The 24,164-nt window shown below is 38.0% G+C and overlaps 2 protein-coding genes across 3 annotated transcripts; one reads left to right on the top strand and one right to left on the bottom strand.

Moving 5' to 3' along the window:
* Positions 1-104: 104 nt before the first annotated feature.
* Positions 105-18,863, top strand: Unc79 (UNC-79 domain-containing protein). Its single transcript, XM_077400022.1, has 49 exons — positions 105-237; positions 318-410; positions 624-743; positions 848-1,009; positions 1,357-1,527; positions 1,908-1,997; positions 2,213-2,398; positions 2,518-2,750; positions 2,836-3,050; positions 3,116-3,468; positions 4,060-4,201; positions 4,362-4,538; positions 4,621-4,892; positions 5,085-5,227; positions 5,330-5,560; positions 5,724-5,870; positions 6,236-6,365; positions 6,454-6,626; positions 6,857-7,005; positions 7,102-7,259; positions 7,423-7,604; positions 7,790-7,994; positions 8,104-8,298; positions 8,426-8,539; positions 9,289-9,437; positions 9,587-9,708; positions 9,988-10,222; positions 10,423-10,564; positions 10,645-10,843; positions 11,157-11,427; positions 11,558-11,787; positions 11,896-12,332; positions 12,411-12,500; positions 12,616-12,792; positions 12,909-12,994; positions 13,132-13,385; positions 13,473-13,586; positions 13,670-13,810; positions 13,883-14,037; positions 14,185-14,279; positions 14,401-14,652; positions 14,729-14,956; positions 15,079-15,243; positions 15,329-15,501; positions 15,599-15,860; positions 15,951-16,091; positions 16,202-16,324; positions 16,412-16,602; positions 17,557-18,863. Exons 2-48 carry the CDS (start codon positions 386-388, stop codon positions 16,598-16,600), a joined length of 8,403 nt encoding a protein of 2,800 aa, XP_077256148.1. The 5' UTR covers positions 105-237; positions 318-385; the 3' UTR covers positions 16,601-16,602; positions 17,557-18,863.
* Positions 16,934-24,111, bottom strand: LOC143894034 (uncharacterized). 2 transcript variants are annotated; one of them, XM_077400045.1, is made up of 10 exons: positions 23,751-24,111; positions 20,541-20,812; positions 19,724-20,253; positions 19,327-19,589; positions 18,793-19,069; positions 18,411-18,542; positions 18,098-18,285; positions 17,785-17,928; positions 17,523-17,647; positions 16,934-17,372 (listed from the first exon to the last, which is right to left on the bottom strand). In XM_077400045.1, the coding sequence occupies exons 2-10, from the start codon at positions 20,713-20,715 to the stop codon at positions 17,266-17,268; spliced, it is 1,941 nt and encodes a 646-aa protein (XP_077256171.1). In that variant the 5' UTR covers positions 20,716-20,812; positions 23,751-24,111; the 3' UTR covers positions 16,934-17,265. The 2 variants fall into 2 exon arrangements, with proteins under 2 accessions (XP_077256171.1, XP_077256170.1); XM_077400044.1 differs by lacking the exon at positions 23,751-24,111 and adding an exon at positions 21,517-22,661.
* Between the last annotated feature and the right edge of the window lie 53 nt (positions 24,112-24,164).

The raw sequence follows: 24,164 nt of genomic DNA, 5'->3' as shown, positions 1-24,164 counted from the left end.
CGTTTTATCGCTTCGTGTCATTACTCCTACGAATATGGTCATTATAAAAGAGATTATATAAGATGAGGAATGGACGAACAATATATCAACGCGCAATATTGCAGGGCGTTCCAAATGGATCAATACGAAAATGCGCGCACGTCCGTTTTCCTCGTTCACCCTCGCAGCTTGCGATAGCTTGCAGATGACTCCAGTGAGCTCGACCAGTGTAATCTCCACCCCGGAGAATTGTCGAAAGTATTGTGTATTATTGTCAAGATAATCCTTTATTCGTACTTCAATATAACACTGATCTTTATTTAAAATTTTATTGTCAGAACTCGAGTTTAATTATGCTGTGATCCAGTGGATCCTGATTCGTGAGAGCGAGCCCGCTCAGATCATCATGATGGGAACCAGATATGCATCATGTAATTACCAAATATTTATTATACATTACTTTCTGTCTGTTAGAGAAAGAAATAATTTTCTTTGTGGTAATTTGTACATATATATATTTTTTTTTAAATAATAAGAGAGTAATATATATTCATCTTCCAATCAATTTTACTAAACAGTAATATATTCAAGTACAGAGAAACAATTTTTAGAAATTTTATCTCATACAAATTTTACATTTACAGACAGTCTAAAGCTCGCTAGTCTACACGACGCTTATCAACGATTACTTTATGGGACTCAGCCAATACCTTCCGGCTTGGACATCGCAAACATATTGAAATATTTTTCTCAAACCTTGCTATGTAAGTGATCGGTGTACAAACGAGAACCGCGTTATTGTTTTCCAATATAATCGCGCTTGAACAATCTATCCGGCAAATGCAATAATAACTATAAAAATTTTCAGGTTTGTTAAAAGAATCATCCGTGTCGCCGTTCGACATGATCAAGTCGCAACAGCTCGACGGAGAACGAATGGCATTATTCCCAAATTTGGATTACAAGCAGCTTTACAACGCGTTGACGCAGATGATCGATGTCGTGCCGTTGATTCACGTCGGTCTGCCAGGTTTAGCTTCGTCATTCTATCATTATTAAAACGCTATTATATGGGATGTAAAATTGGAAGCGTTATACTTATATACTTGATCTCTTAACTCCAAATCCTAAGAAGGATTTTATTGCTATCTCTAATAATTCCCGAGAAAATAATGAAAATAGTAAGACTTAATTCTACGTTCTTTGCATGGTACAAGTAAAAGACGAGTAATTTTTTAGTGTATCATTTACTTTCGTTGTGATTATAGACGATTACTTATAATCCAGTAATTCTTCCCCGCTCTCAGAATATCCTTGTCAATAGGCAACCCTTAATTCTATGCGTGTAATAAGTATAATTTACATTCATTTTTCTAGCGTTCGGGAAAGCCTTGCTACAATGTCTAGCGTGCATGTTGCTGTTCCTCGATCACGATTTGATCGACAATTTATCGTACTTGACTGCCAGTACGATATCGGTACTTCCCGTGGAGCTACATGAAGAAATCGTCAATTATCTCTGTTTTCACATTTTACCGTTCACCATCAGTGAGTTTTTCCGTTACATTTATATTTCTATATGTGTTACTTGTACTTGTATATTATATGATAAGCACACATTCACTCGTCTTCTAAGAGAGAATAACAGCTGCCGGGAGAGAATGTGAGTGTGGAAAGAAAATTTTAGTATTTCAGGAGCTTTGATAAAGCGTAGAATAGTGCGCATTGTATTTTAGGATTAATATAATTTTAGCATAAGAGCTTTAATCAGATTTAACATCTTTATTTTTATGACACGACATTATCCAGATATTAATTAGCTTGCAGCTACAGTTACATTATCAAGATTTAATTATAGCAATTGAAAGCTAACGATAGACTAAAAAAGAGAGATAATGAACGATTTTTACAGACATATTAATTTTCAGCAAGAAAACCTGAAATTGGAGATGAGAGTGCCGCTAGTCAATCAGTGGCCGCTGTTATAATGATGGTGTTTCAGTATTCCAATAATCCAGGTACCATATATATATATACGTGTATTATAACGAAAAGTATAAAATTAATATATTAGTTTAGAATTGTCGAATTAGATAATTAATTCGTGCTAGTACCTCACGCGCTTTTCTAAGATCATTCGTTATATACAAAAGTGTGTGTTTGTGCGAATAAAAATATTAAATTTGTATAGACATGTGTATATTACGAAAGAGAAACGTTCTCTCTTTTCCAGCGCATCACTGTCAATTGCTGGAGTGTTTGATGGCCCTGAAGCCAGGAGTCGTGAAAGACATACTTTGCGTTATCGCCTATGGCACCGCGTCGGCGAGAGCGTCAGCTGCGAAATTGCTGTTCTATTACTGGCCTTCGTTTAACCCAAATCTGTTCGACCGCCGCGCGGTATTGGTAAAATTTGCCAGTGAGTAAAAATATATAATTAATAATTAATAAAGATAATGCATTATATTCGTACATATCTGTTGCGAGCAAGATATAGCTAACAATTCCCGAGATACGATGTGCAAAACTACGTTTCAGATGATTTTACCCCTTTCGTATGCCAACGGGATAGCTGTCCGAATGCCGGCAATGCGGAAGCGGCAAAAGTCTGTTACAATCACCACATTTCCATCACGTACGCCGTTGAATCTCCGCCTCCTCTTTATCTTTGTATCGAGTGCGCGAACGAGATCCATCGGGATCATCCGAATCAAATGTTTAACGACATTTTGCATCCGATGCAACAGGTGTCCATGGTCTGCGAGAACAAAGTGAGCGCGTCGGGTCCGAGAGAATTCGCTTAAGTACTTGAAAAATTTGATTTGATATTTTTATTTTTTGTCTTTCGATCTGAAGAACTGCAGAGGGACGGACAAGTCGGCTATCAGCGTTTGCTTTTCGACGGAATGCGCAAGTTACAATGGAAATCATCCTATAAGATACTGTCAGCAGTGTCACAGTATCCGTCATAACAACCGTCGTGGCGGTGATCACGTTTGTCACACGGCACTTCCACAGATCTCGCAGCTAGACCCGCAAGCGCAAACCTATATGGTTCAAGCGATTGTCAGGTAAGCTGTCATAATCGTCAGTGATAACTGCAAGCTCAGCTAGACACGATATCTTTGTCTTACAGTTTACTCAGAGAAGCTGAACCGATAAGTATCGATAGCAATCGGGACACGACAGATATAAGTGCTGGTACTAGCAATAAGGCTGGCATGGGATTCGTAGGAAGTAGCAGTGCCGGGAGCGGTGCTGGCGGTATCGGCAGTACGTTCGGTCATTGCGACCCTACAAGCCTGGAGGAACGACAACTCCTCGGCAGATATGGCGTATGGCTGCTAGTGGGACTTTGTACCCCTAACGAGGATACCCCGGTTGAAATACTGGGCCGTTTATTGTCAATGTTATTTCATTGGTTTCATATCACTGCCTACTGTTTCGATGGTATTGAAAAAAGACTTATACACCTTATCTTTTCTGTTGGTAATTTAACACTTTGCATATATACACTTTACTCAAGTAGACGTAGAGAGCCAGACGTAGGTAGTAGCGTGGTATGTCGGCTAAATATGTTGCAATATGTACAAGATGTAAGCATCCTCTGTATACACACTGTAAATATGTGAAATGTATGTTATGTCAGCCTCCATATTTGTCTCCAGAGAAATATGTTGATATACGAATATATCTGTTTCCGAAATTAAGCCAAAATATACCTGAGATATTTAGCCGAATTTAATCTATTCTATCGTACAAATTAAATGAATAGAAAATATAGATTCGAGACCTTATTGATAAAAATTGCATGCAATGTATTAAATATATCAGCACACAACTCGACACATATTTAAAATTTGCACTTATTGTTAAATGTCGAATACTTGGAAAAATGTAGTCTTCCCATTACTTGCATGCCAGAACGTCGGGAAACGATAAATGTCAAATCTGTGTTCCAATCGTATTATGTGTCGCTAGATTGATAGTTTAACGATAAATCACAATAGTATTCCTGAATCAATTTTAATATTTTCACCTTCTCACGATCAATTTCTCAATCGATCGAAAATATTTCAGGACAAGCGGAAAGCGCGCTTGAGAAGTTAAAAACGGAGTACGTTTGCGAGTGGCTGTCGGAAGTTATGAAAACCCACTACGAAGTATTTATTTCCTGCCTCCTACCACATCCTGCAGACTATGTCAGAGTCGGAGGTCATTGGTAAGGGAGAGACTCGCATTTTTACGAAATAAATAAAATCTTTACACAATATATATAATTAAAATTATAATATGTGAATTTTATGATTTGCATCATTGCGATTACGATTACGATTAAATTACGTTAACATAATTGATATTACTTGTAATTTTGTCGAAAGGGAAACCCTGGCTTCACGGACGTCGCATTTGAAGGACGGACTGCATCGGCTATTCTGTCTGGTACCGTACGAAGTGATTACGCCCGACGTATGGGACTACGTGATGCCGCATTGGATGGAAGCGGTGGTGAATGACGTTCCCGAAAATGAACTTCACGAGCTAAAGATAATATTAAGGCATGCGTTTCGAAGAGATCTTTGTAATCGTATTTAGAATTTTCAGCTTACACGAAAAGATAACTGTCAATTCATATTGCAGCAAGATATTGGATCGGGATATGAATTCTTTAGGATTTGACGTGAAGAGAATGTACAACTTTATAGCGAAGCGGTTCGTCAATACGAGCGCTAAGGTGCAAGAACAGGCCCTTAATTGGTTGCAGACTCTTACCATGTTGGAAATAACATTACCCCTGGATCAATTGTTTACAATATTCAGCGACGGAATTGCCGTTATGCAGTCGATGAGCTCGGCAGAGTCAGAATTAAAGCCAAGCAAGTCTACGAAGGAAGACGATGTAAACATTACATGTACGCAATTATAATTATTATAATAATACTGATTGTCACTGTATTTTCAATCGATCCAGAACCTCTTGCCAAAAGGATCTATATTTAAAAATGTTGATTTTTATTATCAATTAAATGCACTTTCTCTTGCAATTTATTATTTAAAACCATAAGTTTGCCGTGTAATCTTACGCATGGCTTTAAAATGTTTAGGTCCCATAGTGGAAAATGCGTCAGGGAAATCAACACCACTTTCCGATGATACAGTGCCAACACAGAGACACATGGAATTTACGACAAACGCAGAACTTAATTTATCTTGTTGTATTCTCATGCTTGATATATTATTGAAACAGGTGAGATATAAATCTCACAGAATCATCTGTATATTAATGATAGATAGAATTTCTTTTTATTCTTACGTAATGAGAAAGTAATGAAAAAATTGTTTTTGGCAGATGGAACTTCAAAATGTAGACAAACATACCGGAATTAATACACGAGTTTGCCGAGATGCTTGCTATTTAATGAAGTCTATAGTTGCGTCAAATTGGAACAATTCTCACGTCTGCGATACGTCAGACGTGAACATCGAATGCTCCTATTGCGAGTCGAGAGTGATCTGGCACCAATTATGTCTACAATTAATTACTTACATGGCACCGGAAAATCCGGCGTATCCTCCCGACGTTAGTTGACTTTATAATTCAATTTAATTTATAATTATAGTGCTATAATGATAGAAAGATGTGATAAATAATAATAAATAGTAATTTTTTTTTTTTTTAATATTGGAATAATTTGTTAGACGTAAGACAAAAGAGGAAATTAACAGTTTTTTATATTTTCCAGCCAATCGTGGATGAAACCGCGGAGGAAAACGCTCGTAAAAGTTCACCGGAAGCGACAAAGAAGGGCGATTCAAAACCGGATGTAGTCATCAACATGCCAGTGCCTGAAATGCATTCTGTCGGCGGGGTCTTAGTTCATATGCCACACGTACGTCTCTTAATAAACAAAACTCTGAAATGGCAAACTCTCAAACTCGAACGCTAATAACATGTTTGATGTCTGTCTCATTGGCGATTAAATTTCCGCGACTTTATCGAAAAGGGAAAGAGAAAATAAAATTTGCTCTACAATGAGACAAGCATCGTGAAAAAAATGTCGTTTTTAACGTCACTGCGTATTACACGATCCTCCATTAATAAAGCAGCATGCTACTTAAAACTGTCTTAATATGTGTATATGTGTCCGTATGCGCTTCTCTCTCTCTGTCTCTTCTTCTACGACACGGCCCGATCACAAAGACACGGTAGGCTAATCTATGTTACCGGAATAGCTATTTTGATCGTTTATGTCAGTTCTTCGAACAGATTATGACAGCGACAGTAGAGACAGTTTCGGAACAGCTGGACCTCGCAGTTATCATGCCGACGGAGAAGATTATGTCCGCCGTCGCGAGAACGGTTACACTAACAGAAACAGACGTTGGTAAGCCTGTGTATCATATCATAACTCTTTTTAATAATTACATTGACTTGATAATAATTGTTATATAAATGCACACACGTGCTTTTAGCTACCGCAACAGTGAGCGTGGCGAAACCACATCTGATAGGCGAAAACGATGAACCCGTGAGCTTAAGTCCGGAAGCTGATTCAGAAGACTTTTGGCACACTTCCGTAGGAAAGTTTCGTTTTACGATAGAAGAATTACCGGAACAACTTCAATATATTCACAAACTACAAAAGGTACTAATGTAAATTACCGCGATCAAGCGATATGCGTGCGCACAGAGTTGTGCTTATTAATTTATTTAATAATTATACGCGTTTTTTTTGAGAGAGACTGAGATAGCTCTTTAAGTAATCAGGTCGCAAGTCATAACGTTAGTCCTATAATTACAAGAATAAATTCTATGATCGCCAGAGCTCTTTGATTAAGCTAATTAAAAATTATTTTTGAAAAATTTTATTTGCAGGAGATAATGACGATCGATAAGCCAGACATTCTTTATTACATGCTGCAGTGCTTGAACGTGATGTGCTTGTACGGTGATGCGTTCAATACGGCGGTGAAGGATCACCAAGGATTCTTTATATGGTGCCAAGAGAATTTATTAATAAAAAAGTACGTATATAGACGTGTTTTCTGCGGAGGAACTAACAATGGGAAAATACGAGAACTTGATTTTAGCCTTTTCAATTATTTATCATCTTGTTACAGCTTATGGGAGCTCTTAAACGCAGAGCATTCGCATATAGCACAAGTGACCGTTCCATTATTGTTGCATTGTGTAACGTTACCCTGCGGCACTGATACTTTCTGGCGGCTTGTACAAGAAGAATTTCACAATTCTGACTGGCGTGTTAGATTCGTCGCAGGTAATCATATATAACTTGAACAAACTGACTACTTGATTATCATTCTAGTTGGATCTTTCACACTAATATAAAAGCTACTTCAAATATATATTATTGAAAATTTTACTTTCTGATTTCATTATAGATTAAATTTAAAAAAAAATAAACGTTTTTAACATTTTAGTCGAACGTGTTACGTTAATCGCGAGATTTATGGACTCAACGCCATTGCGGAACATATTAAGTCTTCAAGCTGCATTAGCAAATGCGTTCTGTTACTTAATCACGAGTATGGACGACAATAATGTGTATGTTGCGCAGCGTGCTACTTTGTATCTCGGTACCATTCACGACACGGCAGTTAGGGTAAATTTTATTAAGTGCTTAAAATTTCACTTATTTGAAATTGAGCTTTTAAATTCGAGGGCTATTAAGTTAGTCTTCTCAATGTTAAAAAATCAATTTGTTGTTTGATATCACATACAATTTCTGGACTTTGGTAAAAAAAATGGTTTATTACATTCAAATTATTATTTAAAATTTTATTTCAGTCGTTAATTTTATGCTTGGAGACACAATTCGATTCCGTAATCGTAGACCGGCCAATGGTATTACAATCGCTTTATCAACTACACAATAGCCTTAGCGATCGATCACGTATCTTGACGTGGGAATTTTTCTTGAATCGATTTGACACGCTATTTCTCGAGGCTCAAATCAATTTGGAGAAGTCGGGAGATGTGACTTACTTGCGCGGTTAGTATCACCCTATTAGAAGAAAATACAAATGTTGTGATATTTTACATCTAAACAAATTATGTCATTCGAGTAAAGTCGTCGTTTTCAACAAGTTTTTCTGTTGCAGATCTAAAAAATACGGATATGAATAGCGAGATATTTATGAAGAAATTACATCGCGCACACGAAGCACTATCTCAATCTGACGGTAACGGAACAAGTTCCGTAAAGACGCTGAGCGCGAGTTTCGGCACGAAATGGCCTTACAAACGTACAATGTCCGCACCTGCGTCGATGATACCTCGACAAGACACTAAGCAAGGTACGTACTCTATACGTTCCCGCTTTTCTTTAGTCTTTATCCCTATCGCCTCTTCGCGCACATCACAAGACTATGTCGTACACTGTGTGTTACTTTTCTCCTTTTGTTTTCCGCATCTTTCACGCAGAAAAGGAAAAGGTGTACAGCCGACAGTATTCCGCGCCGATCTTGAAAAGGAAGAGCTCGAGATTCGGACTGGGTCAGTTGTTGGGGTCCACCCCGCCTAATAACAGTATTCCAGGTAGAGTAGCGTGTGTTGCCTGAGTAGCTGTAGACGAGACATTAATGTATATGCGCAAATGTGTTGCTCGATTGTATTACACGGACTATTAAAGGATGTTAAAGCAATCGACTCCAGACGGATCGTTCGGTCGAATAGGTCGAACGGTAAGTAGCAATGTAAAGTCACAGAATCGGCAGAAATGCTTTAGCGATGCTTGTTGATGTATGTTTGAAGTGTAAAGATTATTAATCTCGGTCGATTAGCTTTTACGAGCTTTACGAATGTAAAGCGAATCGATCGAGAAAGTTATGAAAAGATTCATAACTTGCTTGTAGGTAAACGTTTTGTAAATGTACAAGTGACAACGAAGATCTAACAATATACAGTCATCCTTTTAATATCGTTTCGTAAGATGCACAGATTTAATCAGGAAGATCTTTTATCCGCAAAAAGCAAAACATATTATATACTCTTCGCTTTAATCTGAAAAAACATGAATTAATAATTTGTTTTTCCTTCGTGTATCGCTTCAATTATAGCTTTTGAGATAAAATGTGATATGCATGCTTTCCCTTTTCCGTTTAGCATAAATTTATGATTTACTTAGCATATATTTATGATTAATTCTTTCAATCGTGAAAAGACTGAAAAGTGACATAGCTAGATATAGAAATATAGTCAACATTCTTACTTCGTAGATCTTATTCCTTCTTTTTAGTAAATCTCTTCAATTTGAAGAACGTAACTAATATTGGAAAACTTTGTAGATGGTCACATACATTCACTGAACATGGTTGATGAAGCTAGCACGTTACCGGGATATACTCACAAAATCGTTGATCTTGAAGAAGCTGATAAAGAAACGATGCACCTATTAGTCTTTCTCTTAATGCAATTTCTATCGAGACAGGATCAGGTATGTTATCAACCTATTGAATTGTATGAACGAAAGAAGAAAAAAAACGCTCTTGATCATATATATATATTTAATATTAAATATTAAAAAATAATAATACACTTGATATCTTGCGTGTCCAAATTTATAAATCGATACTATTTAATCAGGCCTATCCGACGGACGAGAAACCAATGTCGAAAACACAGGGTATAGTCTTGCGACACTTGTACCTTCTTTTGGGATACAATCAAATCGAGCGCACTTTTCATACTACTCCGCAACGTCTGAGGTGAGTTTTCCGTAACATTATTTTATTAATTATAATTATAAGCATTTAAATATTTTGATTAGTTTAATAGTTCTCGAGCACAATAATGAGTAAAAAGTATTGTAAACAAGCAAATAAAAATTGCAAACAATTACCAATCTTGTCATAACCGATTAAAGTCAAATTGCAATTTATATCAAATTACACATCGAGTTATTGCATCAGTTTGCTCTTACATATGTTATTTTTATCGGTTTAGAAAAATATTTACTAATACAATAAACATCAAAACTATTATAGGCTTTCGCCGGCGTTCAACGTCTTCATTGCCAATTTGCCACAATTGTTAGACCAGAATCATGTGATGGGCTGGCTGATGACGCCACCAATTCTGGCGATATTACAATATTGTCCTTATCCTCCGCAAGCTGCACCCCCAACTGGTGAGCATCAACCACCAAACTACAGTCTTTGGTATTTGGAACCACACATCAGACGGTCTTGGTTGATGTCTCTGCTTGTTATCTTATACAAGGTAAAGAATAATTACATGAAAAAAATAATCAACATATAATATGTATAAGATAAGATAATTCGCAAGGTGTAATTCCTAGAAACCTACATCTAAGATTTAAAGCTGTATTTTTACAAGCAATTATACGGGCGTACAAATTTTAACGCAACATAATTTTATAGATTAATTTTTAATTTGACAATTATAAATCTGTCTTTTAGTGTCAATACGGACAACAACCATGGTGTAATCAACTTCAAGCGTTAGTGAAAATAGTGTTGAATACGCTCAGTACGCAGCATCATCAGTGCAAAAGGATACCGGCGACTGTAGTTATGGGTGCACCGCCTTCCAGATCTCGCGGTGAGAATTTAGACAAGCCTAAAACATCGTAAATATCATCCTATCGGAGAGTAATTATAAAGCAATAACGTATCTATCAGATGTGTCTCAACCTTCGCTCGGAGTTGAACACGAGTTGACAATGAACACGGTCGGAGAAATAGACACGGAAACCCCGCCGATGCGCGCACCAATCTCGGTGCATCAACGCAGTCCCGGAGGGATGCATGGACAAATGGAAACCCATTGGGAAGAAAATAACAGTCCAGCATGCCGTTATTTCAATAAACATTTTACCAGGTCAGTAAATTTGTAGTTAATATAATTGCACAGTTTGAAACAGTTTATTCTTGCACGGAGAATTGTGAAAAACAATTACACAGTTAAAGAGTTAACCAAAATAATAGCATTTTATTTGATTATTAGTATCTATTTTTTTTTTAATTACTATTGTAATTTTTATACGCTATCATCTATATACTGACTACTTTGTTACAATATCCGGATGACGTTTAATAGACGTATTGTACTGACGTTATTACACGCTTATGTCTTTATTTAAGTACATAGTAGCACGTTAAAATTTGTCGCTATTGCGAATGCTTTTGCAAAGCTATTCGATCAATGCGGATGATACGGAGTCCGAGCTGGCAGCGATACCTGAGAGCTCAAAATCTGACAGCACCTTACATGGTAGCAGCGGAGGATCCCTTGGGGAATTGGAAGAAACGGTTCCCAGAAACGCATCTCTTCAAGAACCACGTATGTCGATCGTATCGGAAGGGACGAGTATGGTTGAGTCGAACAACCGAAACAAGTCGAAGACGGAATCCGTAACGAAGCCTATATGGTTCTTAGGTGGAAATGAAGATGAAGTTAGTCAAGTAATTATTACAAATCAACTTGCATAAAATAGTTATTATACACGAGCAAAAAGCCGATTTTAAATCAAACAAAAACTCTTTTACTTCAAGTTTTTATATTATAACAAGAGTGTGTTATCTCTTGTTTCAGGGAAATAAAGGCGGCCCTGCAAAAAAATGGAGCGTATACGAAGGAGTGAAAATGATGGTAACGAGCACATTTCTCACTGGACAACAGGAGCCTCCAAGACTTTTACCTAAGACAGCTAGGCCGCCAATAAAAAACGGCAAAGGACACTTGCCTTACAATGGAGACACATCGAAAACGTACGATTTATCAAGTGCTTTAGCTCTTGCAACCAGCATTTCTCACATTCAAAGGTAAAGTTAGACTTATTACTCGATACAATTTTCTAATAATAATTGTTTTTATTCTCATTAATATTAAAGAAAATTATATTTATATTTTCTTTTATTTTAAACCTTTAGACCTGAATTACCAAAGATAAAGGATAAGGAGACAGAGAAGAGTAAAGGAAAGGAGAAAGACAGGGAAAAGGAAAAAGAGAAGGAAAAAGAGATGGAAATGGAGAAGGAGAAAGAAAAGGAAAAGGAAAAAGCACTCGTAAAGATTGCCGGGATTATTAATAATGTTGACCCTTCGAACGCGAAACATCTAGGTAGACAAAAACATGTGGAACAGATCACAATTACAGCGACATCGCCGACTTCACCTTGCCAAGTGATTACAGTGACAAACAGCGATAACTCGAGCTCGCCAGCGCTGAGTTCTTCTATATCATCGCAAGTCATAAGTACGGAGAATGGACAGCAAACAGGTGATCCCCCTACTAGTTCGCAACCTTTGATGACTACTCCGACCGTCGAACGATTGCTTCCTATTGGTACAATGGTTCGAGCGACTGGTAAGCAATTCGCATATTATTAATTAATAACAACGTTTATTAATTAATAACAAATAAGATAAGCAATTTTTCTTATAGGATCGCGAACTGCGCAACGCGTATTAAAATGCGAAAACACATATGGCTCTCCAGAATCGCCATTGTCAAAAATGGACATTTTAACAGTCGGTGAGTAAATATTTAGAGCGATAATAGAATAGATAATAATTAATGCATTGAGTAAAGTAAAATGGAAAGAAGATTGTCTAATCTAAAAAGATTGAAGTTGATTGTAATTTTATAGGTTCTTCGTTCGAGCAAGACAGCGATACTTGCATGTCCAGCGACATTATGAGTCCGCATAGCGTTTCTCAACTGGAATTTCCAACGCCAGAACGACTGTTGCCGGTTGGTCTTCAGAGAGATTTCCCCAGCTTAGTCGAGCGAGTACGTCAAGCTCTCGATATTTCAGACATCGAAGGTTTGTACGCGCTGATCGTAGGATTTCTCACGATTACAAATATCCATATGCATATTACGTGTAATATTTTATCGAAGGTTGTTTAACAAGCAAACACTGAAATATTTTTCTTTCAGATACGAATAAATCGAATGAGGATACGAAGCGTGACACTCATGATGTAGCACTCACAAAGCAGGATAGCGGAACATCTGAAAATATGGTAAGAATGCATTTTTAATTGATTGTTATGTAATCTCGCGCGATCTACAAACACATAAATATTTACTTTTGAGAGACAAAATAAATTTGTAAGAATAAAACATCTTCTATTTATATACATATTATGTTTATCCACAGTCAACATCACTCATACCAACGTGCAATGAAGTTAATTCGAGTAGATCGCCAAGTCCGAGAAGACTAATTAAACAAGTGGCTTTAGAATCGTCTCCACCAGCGATTGATCCCGGAGATTTTGTTTCGAAGATTGCAGAGTTTGACCAGAAGATCAAATCGAGGGATCAATTTCGGATTCAACGTGACAGAGCACGGAAGATCACTGCCATAACGGATCAAGATATGATTACTCACGCAAGGCGAACGGAATCCTGGTAATTTCCTTACGTTATTACTACTTTTTAACTAAATTATGTGAATAATTCTTACATTTTAATCCGTATTTGTTTCTTATTTAATAGGTCTGGTACACAGGCTCAACAAAATTTAGACTTCGTCTCTCAACAAGCGTATCATGCGGATTTCAATTTAAAACAGAGCTTATTTCGCATCGGCGACGATTGCGTTTACGACAGGTATAGTTCAACATGCTGGATGTTATTAAGCCAAATTGTTATTTATTAACGTACTGAATTTTATTCAACTAACATCACTGCAGGTGTTCAGAATGCGGAACGATAAGAGAAGAGTATTCCGACGAAGAGCTTGGGTTGTGTATAATAACGTTGGGAACGTTTATTCATCGAGAGCCATCTCTAGCGGCACCATTACTGCCGGAAATACTCGGCGTAGTTACCAAGTAAATACTGTCTTTTTATTATATTTTTTTAAGCTGATAAAATAAAGTGCTCATGTATTGCTCATGTACTAGGGTGTCCCTTCATGCAATGTATCCTTGGCAAAGCGAAACGAATATGCACCTCCCAGGTGGTGCGGTCAGCGTAGCACACCAATTTCTCCGATGCGTTCTCCATCAATTAGCACCTAATGGAGTATTTATGCAAATGTTTCAGACTCATTTGAACAGTAAGTATGTACTATAAAACATTTTTTCTTATAATTCACACATATTTTACGAGCACAGCTGTTTTCCAACATCAATATTTTCCTGGAAAATTTTAAATAATAATAATAGATTCTTTTTTTCTATTGTTACATTCTTTCAACTTACAGAAACGACGAGGTTGCAATTTTTCAAGAGCGTTGCACAAGCCTTGGTCGATTTTAACGAGTTAAATCCAATCGCGCCCTTGCAGTTATTGCTTGAGGTAAGAAAACAACTTGATTACGCACAAAAGTGAATCCTTAATTGTTTTTGTAACTGACTAAGCGCATTTCTGGAACGTATAGGAAATTAAATTATACGTATCTTGTAAAATCCAATTTCAGACATTGAATATGAAAAAATCATTGCCGTTGGAACGGCTGCCAATAATATTATATAATATTGCGTGCTACTTGGATTGTTTGCCATTGGAAGCGGGATTGGGTCCTGCTGCGGCCACGTGGAGTGGAGTGCTGACACAATTCGATGGATTATTTCGAAGACTTGTTCTTATGCTTCCTTCCATCGAGGATATCACTCCTCTTTTGCGTATTATGATTTCGATATTAAAGGTTCCGGGAATTCAACAGTCAAAGGTACTTTAATCAATAAAATATACATGAGATTCTCTTTTCTTTTTGAATTAGTGTTGTATATCCAATGTTCTTTTAGGGAATGCTGGATCCATTCTCCAAAGTATTAAGTTACGCTATACAAAACTCAACATTGCAATACAATTATTTAACGGACTTATGCTATTTGTGCCATAGAGGATTTACTCGTGATCGTGACAAACACTTTTTCGGAAGAACGATTGTATTCGAGTTAATGCAGGCCATTAAATTTAAAATTACAATACCGGACTCTAATTTTTTGTTACTGCTTCAGTTTGTGCTCCAAGTAAGTAATCGTAATATTTATGACATACGTTAAGGTTTTTAGTTTAAACTTTAGATATAATTTAATTGTCATATAATTAAAAATTGATAAGTCGAAGAGATATCAATAATAATGTGATTAAGCAGGATATTGGAGGATCCTTGCCTAATAGTGTCGTTGCGATGGAAAATAATATTCAAACAGACATGTCGCCGATTTACAACACGAATGCCTCTGAATCTTTAAAGAATCAATTATCGGATGTCCTCGAATTTTTAACAGACTTTCATACTTTAAGCAAGATTAAGGTAGTGTATTTAATATGTGTGTTAAATCGATCACTAGTTAATAAATTTCTGTGAAATTTACTCAAAGAACGTCTCTTTGTTTAAGAGTTATAACAAAGGTATGCAGGCGGGATTAAACGAGGACACGATTGGCGGGATGTTAAAGTGTGGCCTTGCTCAATACGTAGCTTTAGAAATTACGAGAGGCAACAATAGAGAGAACAGAGCCGTCGCGCGTTACTTGCCATGGTTATACACCGCACCGTCTATACAGCAAGGGTAGGCTATTTTTCGCTATTAGTCATCTCTTTTGCATTTTATCTAATTAATCATTGATTCCAATTGAACCGTGATTTTTTTTCCATCAACATTTTAGAGCTCGCGAATACGTTGATTGTATCGGCCACATCAGACTCTTATCCTGGCTGTTACTGGGATCGCTTACGCACATAGCAATGTACACTGGCAACAATAACAGTCATTCCCATTCAACGGTACCATTGGCGCAACCGATACCTCAAGAAGTGTCTTGCCACATCGCGGATCACATACAAGTCATTTTCTCGGGGTTTCCAGAACAATCGAAAACCTCGGTCCTCCACATGTCGTCGCTCTTCCACGCGTTCATTCTTTGCCAGGTACTTATATTTCACATTGTAATACGTTTGATTGTTAAATATTAAATATTTATAGTTCCTATATTAATTTGCAACGCATTACGACCATAGCTTTGGACGATGTATTTGGAGGAAATGTCGAAGAATAACGCAACAAACAGTGAAAGTCACAATGTCACCATGAATATCTTGTTAGAATTTTGGGGCAAGATAACACCATGCATTTTGCAACTCGTCTCCTACTCGAAAGCTGTGAGTGCAATTCTCGATGTAGCGTGACTTATAGAGTTCTACCTATTTTAAATTGAAACATTTGAAACGAGCTTGAGGCAACGACATGAAAACGACAATTTTATTTTTAGCTCTCTGAAATGCTTAATTTGCATTTCTTAAGCTTGCTAGAGGCCTTGTTAGAATGCGGATCGATTCTATTGAGTAAATTACTACCTTTGTGGAATACCATATTATTTTCTCATCATGTCCAGGTAAGAACAGAGTTAGAAACAAAATTGAACAATCGGAGCAGAAAAATAAAATACCTCGATATAATCGTGGCTTATTTCATTTTTTAGCTACCGGGGCACTTACAAATGCGATTGCAGAATTGTCGCGATTTCCCACCGAACAAAATGGCGGAGCATTTTGTTACTAATCGAAGAGAATCAAACGCGATACTCTTACGATGGTTACATCGTTTGCAGTTTAAGATGGGTCAAATAGAAATGCAATCTTCTACCGCCACGCAATTCTATTCTATTTAAAGGTAAGAAAAAAGAGCTTAAAAACGAGCTTTACGAATTAGACAGTTTTTGATTAAAAATGGTAAAAATAGATATATATAAAAAATTGAGTGTGTTGCAAGAAATAGTTCTTTGAATTATATATAACTACTATAATTTTAATAAATCGTTAAATTTAAACTATGGCGTTTTGAGCATTATTTTTTATACCATATTGCATACGTCATAAATATTCTTTATTTTACATTATAATTAACATATATGTTTATTTTGTTCAGATACTTCTCTTATAATTGTTATAACTTCTTTTTAAATATCTTTCAGTTATCTAATCTCCAATCTCTCTACATCAATCTTGTATCTCAAGTTCTTATTTTTATATTTAAAATTATGATAAATTAATGCAGATATAAAATGTTATTAAAAATAATTTTTTATTAAACAGTATTATTTCATTGTGTCAAGTACAAAGAAAATTTGAGATTCAATCTTTTTGAATTAATCAAATATGGATAAATATGGATGAAAAATAATTTTAAAAAGTGCTTTAAATTTTCATATTAATAGCGCGTTTATGCGTTTGCAATACATAATTTAAGTACTATGTGCAAGGTTTTGTTATTTAATTACTTCGTAAAAAATTTCGATTAAGTTAACGTTTCAAACTTTATATATATTTCCAATGTTTATACCGTTGTTGTTGTCGTCGTTGTTGCTGGTCCTTTTGGTTTAATCATCATCTGTGCATGTTTTAAAGTATAATCCCAACCTCTCCAACGGAACCATACAATACCTTTAACAATAATATAATTTTTATTCATTAGAGCAAATTGAGAGTTTAACTTAATTTTTTTATAATTTACGATCTCTATTACATTATAGTTAGAAGTATAAAACTTTCTTTAATTTTAATATCTGCGTTATACACGACTTATAAACATACCTTGTCGTGCAGTAAGATCTTGTGGATCATTTAGATAAAGACCATTTAAGCCACGACCACAAGATTTCCACCACCAACCACCCTTGAGCATCGAAGCGCAATTCAAGGATGATCTATCATTATCCCTGAAAACCATAAATATCTCTAAATATCCAATGAGTTCTCACAGTAATTTCGCATATTATCACGATGATATAAAAACATCTCATTTATTATATAATAAACGTTCTACGTGTTATTTATTTTATAAATTGTACTTTACCTGTTGTATGTGGAGAACGGACTATTGTTCGATCCGTACCAAGGATCGTTCAATGAATCTCCTGCATTTCCTTCATATCCATCTATCTCCAATTTATAATACTCTCCCTCTGAATAAATCTTAAAGTGCGAATACTGTGCGTACCTGATAAAATCAAATTATAATTGTACTCGATCGATTTCAATTTATACCTGCACGATGGTGCCAGTACGAAAACTGTAAGGCTACGCGTTCGTTATTAATACCCCCCCTCCCCTCTTTTTTAACAGCAGTAAAGAAGCTACGATAATTAATCTACAGTTTAGGCATATACCTTTTGTTACCTTCGAAGTCCTCAAGTTCAACTCTGAGCATATAATCTTCATTATTTGTTAACATATATATGTTTTCATTGCCTAGCCAAAATTCTTTAGCGGGATCTCCAAAACCGTTTTTATAATCTGCCCAATCTCTATTAAAGTTCTCCCTTGGCTCTCCGAAATCATCCCTCCTTTGAATAACCTTTACATAAAAATTTGTTGTAATTTGTGTTAATCGTTGCGCGTGTTCTCTTTCATCATTTTTTACTCCGATAATATTCTATTTTAATGCTATCACATTGTTTTTGACGTCGATAACAAACTCACCGTCCAGCCACCGTCAGCAATTTCCTGTTCACAATAGACTTTAAGGAACCAATATGTCGTGCCGCGTATTTGTAGGTAGTACACCCCACTGTCTCGCATTCCTCCGTTTAATAAATCCACGCAAGAATAACCCTAAATTTACAAGAGAAAATAATAAAAAATTAAAGATCGATATATTTAGATATTATCAAAATGTGTTTCGCTCTCTGAAACAAATCTCGCGAAAAATATCTGATAAGATTAAAGAATAATATCGGAATATCTTGAACAATACATTGTTGGCAATTAACTTTTGTAAATATTTTCTTTTCATAATTACGCACGCTTTACTTCGAGACGATATTTTGAAAAAAAGAGAGAGTCGTACAAAATATTAAAATACCTTGATATCCTTGTAATTGATTAATATGTCGCTTGTGAAAGTAGAATTTGCTAAACTGGGTTTATTTTTAACACTCGGAAATATCACTCCCCGATTTCTATTATTTGGTCTCGCGGTAGTCGAAGATGTTGCCGTCATGGGTGTCGTGGAACTAGCAGGATTGTTCGAGGGTGAAGCGACGGACGATATCGATGTTGTGGTTGACAAGGGCGGTGAGACAGTGGGTAGCGTAGACGTGGGCATCTCCGTTACAAAATCTTCCGTTACACTGATGTATCTTAGAATAAACAACATGAGAGAATTAGTTTTTGTTTTTGAGACGTTTCTTATTCTACTGTATCATGAAAAGTACTTCCGATAAACCGGAAAAATTTGTGGACAGTTTTCGTTGAAGAACAATAAATCGTACTACTTTTTTAATCAAATGTATAAAAACTGCCGTTTATATATATATTGCCATTGTATTATATTATAGTATCCTCGCGTAATCCTCGATATTTATTTTGCAAGTTATTTGGTATAAGAAATTCTTACCTGCTCGGATCATATTCAACGAGCCGGTCGATCGTTGGGTCCAGTAGCAATTCAGCTGGAATCGGGCGTTGCGCGAGAGTGGCCACATCGTCCTCCTGCTTCCTCAAGCGGCTTTCGACACCCTCCAGATTCTCGATGATCTTATTTGTCTTTGATTTCAGATCGGCGTGAATTTCGCTAATCGCTCTCTCTTGCCTTTGGGTCTGAGTAAGTAATTCGTCGGATTTCGGTAGCAAATCGTCCACCGAACTCTTGGTCCCCATCTAATATTATTCAAATTAACGTTACGTTATTTTCTTGACGTCATTGCGCGCAAAACTGATCGCAACATCAGTTTGTTATCAATATTGATTCGCACACTGAATTTCAACACGCTTCTCTCATATTAAAAACTTACCACTGCGTTCCAAACTTGATCCATCTTTTCAGATACGACAAGTATCGGATACATTTGTTCGGTAAGACGATCGGCTTTGTTGCGTTTCGTCGGGGCTTCGGTCGTTGTTACATTAGGACGATTATGCCGATCGTTCTCGTAATTTTTCTCGACAACAGCACCGTGCACGTCACTAATCATATTGTACACCGCTCCGAGATTATCCGACATCAGATTCATATGGAACTGAAGCTTACGGTCCATACTACTTGTCGCTTGCTTAAGATTCCCAATCTCGAGCGTCATATGGTTCATCACCTCGTTATTCATAGCCTTGGTGATCTCGATGACGCTCATACTGACAGGCTTCTTTTCGCTCGCCTCGGCATTTATGTCATCGGTTTGCAAAAAATTATTGTCGAGCTGATTCTTAAGATTGACAAGCTTGTGGTCGATGTCGGAGACCTTCTGATCCAGGGAAATCAATTTTTCGCCAAGAGTTTCTGGTGCTTGATCGTTTTGATCGTGATGAATCACACGTATAAATGGGGCTGTTAAAAACATTTTAGTTAAATACTGTGCGATACTGTTTAATTTCAAATTAATATCGTCACAATGCAATGAAAATAAAATATGTCAATTTTTCTTTAAAGTAATATCAGTTCGAGTCATCTCCTCTTGCCGTGCGTACGCGTTTCGATGGTTCGCAAATATTTTAAAATAGTCTAATACAATTTTATCTTTTGTCTGGATATAAAAAAAGAAATCGAGATCGGTTGAATAACCAAGTTTCGAAACAAACAGTTTCGTAAAAAATATATATATATCTCATACTCACCGTCTTCCGCGCTACTTCCGCTCTTGCTTTCGGTAATTCTCGTTGCAGTTTCCGCGGATATGATAGGATACGCATTGAAAAGCTTCAAATCTAACGTCCTAAGCTTAGTAATAACCGCATCTGTTTTGTCAATGTTATCGTTTACGCGAGAATCTAAAGCCTCTACTCTTCTCATCAAGTGCTCCACCGCCTTATCTAAATTTTCGATTCGCTGTAACTTGGACTCCAAAGTTGACACTATTACTTCGAAGACGTTGAAAAGGTATTGCTCCCTATAACAAATAATATTCATTGGCTTCGTCTAATTGTTAGTTTATTGCCAATATCCGTCCGATTTACCGAAACAGGCGCTCTCCAATCATGAAATAAATTTCAATATCTTTTTATGTTTTCCTAATTAATTAATTACTGATGACGAAAAATATTCGTCAATTACTCGATCATTGAAAATTTAACGGTATTGCAATTTTATCATCGAAAAATTACTCAACTAGTCCTCAACTATTCAACTATTCTTCTCGTTATTACATTATAAATGGAACAAGACTCATTATGCCGTTCCGCGAATCAAATCATTTGCCATTTGGCTCCGAATCGTTTCTACTGAAGATGCATCTGCATCTGCATCGCATTTAGTGTCATTAACGTAAAGCTGCAACATCGCGTGATGCACGGTTATGAATACATTCGCAAACTAAATGGAAAGTTTCGTAAGCGGAGTATCGGCCAAGCTTTGGGAGTATGATCGACTGGTTTACGTAACGAGCGGTTAACCGTTCGGTTCTCCCGTCTCTATAAGAGATCTCTGTTATTACGGTTCATTTTGTACTTCATCTTTAGAAGCGTGAATAAACGAATAAAAACGAGACGTTCGAGCGGAAGAGAGAGAGAGAGAGAGAGAGAGAGAGAGAGAGAGAGAGAGAGAAGAGGGGGAGAATCGGGATGCGAGGGGACACCCTCTCTCAATTATTCTCACCTATTTCGCTGCAAATTGCGGGAAGACGGCTGCGTCGTTGCGCCGGTACTATTATTATAGCTTGCACTACGCGTGCCACGCTGATCAGCGGATGTTCGGGGTAATCTAGGACTTCCCGCTAAGACAAAGCCCAAAACGCACGCGATGACGAGCACCGTTCGTTTCATAATTACAATGTTCTGCGAAACCGTCTAAGTTTAAAAAAAAAAAAAAAAAAAGCCTCGAGCACAGGAAGATCGACGCGACTACGTTTGAGAACGTGAGCGCATAGCTACAGGTACACGTAGCGAAAAACTCATTCGATTCGCAATTAATCAAGCACGACTCTTATCGAGAAACCCGATGGATGAATCGCGCGCGACGCCGCGTACGCTTTCGACTTTCCTCCCTTCCTTCCTTCCTTCCTTCCTTCCCTCCTTTCCTCCTTTCCTTCGTTTCGTTTAGCCTCGTCGCATGGATAAACAGACATTTAACTTCTAGTCCACACGCGCACTCACTTGTCGCACGCGCACTCCGATTTATCACATAGCGATATAGTGTTCGCGCGAAGGCAAATAATACCGTGGCTGAGATTCATTTACGCGCGGTGATTTCTACTCGTCCATGCATAACTATACCGACCAGCGCAGTCCGATTCTCAAACTTTTCCGCACGAATCCGCACGCGGCTTGGCGAACGCACGGAACGCGCGTGACATATCTTTCGAAAATGCGTTAACGCGTCGCGATGTTCATTCAAAAATAATACAGGAATATCGATCAATTATGTTACCGTTTACGATAAATTTTTCGCGTTTGGTCCACCAATCGCACTTGGTCCGTGCGTTATTAAACGAAGGAGTTCTTCGGAAAGGATAGCTTCGATATTCGCACTTCCACTTTTTCTTTTTTAAAGCAAACAAATTGCCACAAGCACTACTCTACTGCGTTGCTGTACGAGGGAAGACGTCCAACTTATTAATCGAGACAGCCTCACTTCGCCGGAAGTTACAAATTCGGGCAGCCAATTTTTATCGCTATACTCGATTGAGAAGCGACGAATGAAACTTTGCGTATCTCTCTCACTCTTTTTTCTTCTCTTTTCTTTCTGTTTCTTCCTTCTTCTCGTGGTCCCGCTGCTAACGTCGCTCTCGTGTCGTCCGGCGAATCGAGTCCTTCAGAAATAGGCGCGGCATGAGGGACAGCTGACGATCATGAAGATAAATTATGACGAAAGAACGCCGCGCCGGACAAGTGTATATAGAAAGTCGAGGAGCACACGCGGCGTCGCGATTGAAATATTGCGTGCGCCGTGGATGAGTCAACTCGCGCGTCGATACGGCAATTAATTAGCGAGGCGATTAGAGCGGATCTCCAGACGATTTTTTTTTTTTATTACTTTTTCTCTTTCTTATTTTTTATTACAGCGTGTCGACCGCGGCCGTAGAACCGGTCGGTTGGAGCCGTACGGACATGTACATCGCACGATCGCGCGGAACAACACGCTACGGCATGGCACGTCGGTCGCGGATAGCCGACGAGAGCACGACGGGCACGCAGTTTTCGGTCAACCGTAAGACTTTACTTTCACATTAAAGTGGCCGCGCGCTCGCACGCGCGAGCGAGCGTTCTCGACGGTCGCGACAGCCGCTCGTGAAAAGCCCCCTTTCCCTTCCCCGTTCCCGCGCGCGGCTCTCCAAGTCTCGGACTCTCACTACCATTCCTTTTCAACTTGGAGAACCGGCGGCGGCGGCGGCGGCGGCGACGGCAACGGCGGTCCCGGTCCCGTTCTCCAGTCTCGGTCGACCTGTACAGGTGGCGGTGAACACACGGTGAAAGAGTGGGGTGTTAAGACCCCACGTAAACCCGGGGCCCGGGGCCCGGGACCCGGGGTACCTTTCCCCGTGTGCCACTCCGCCGCTCGACTCCGCGCTCGGCTCCGCTGCCGGCTGCCGCATAGGCCGTGCGCCTTTGCGGAGAGAGAACGAAATCGAGAGTGGCTGTGGCTGGCCCCGGAATGAAAGGGGACCGCATTGCGTCGGCGTCCGGTTATGGATTTTCATTCAGGAAATACACACGTATACACACACACACACACACACATCCCCGGCCTGCCGCAGATCTCTTTTCGCGACGATTATCGTAACGCTTTGTTCTCAGGACCCTTTACGGGGGCGAACGCCAACGAGATCGAGAGCATTCTGCGATACGGTGATCGAGAGTCATGAGAAATCGGCTTTTCGACTCGTTGCATACCTTTGAAAATTCAACGCTGATTGCTAAAACTCATGGCACCCGAACGGCCTGTATTTCTTCATAACTCATGCGGTGTAGTTATTTCCTGAAACAATTAAAATTAAAACTAAATCTGAATTATCATATTATACGACAACTGATCGTCTTTGAGTCCTCTTCGTCGTGATGCCTTGTTTTTGAAGTACTTACAAACCCAATGAAATTATTTTGCAGCACGCATAAAGATTATTAGATCGAGAAACGTGAGAGTAAATTCAACGGCGAACGTTCAAATGTGTAAAAATGTTGAACTTGCCTGTACTTCTCAATTGACGTCACGTTTATTTCTTATAAAAATATTAAAATCGAAAAGCTGTCGACTTCGTAAATGAGATTCCGCAAAAAAAAAAAAGCCACCATGCGCTTCCTCGATCA

This window comes from Temnothorax americanus, unplaced genomic scaffold (assembly GCF_048541705.1).
Source record: "Temnothorax americanus isolate GAGA-0224 unplaced genomic scaffold, ASM4854170v1 Scaffold13, whole genome shotgun sequence".
NCBI classification, from domain to species: Eukaryota; Metazoa; Arthropoda; class Insecta; order Hymenoptera; family Formicidae; genus Temnothorax; species Temnothorax americanus.
This window is presented reverse-complemented; position numbering and strand designations above follow the sequence as displayed.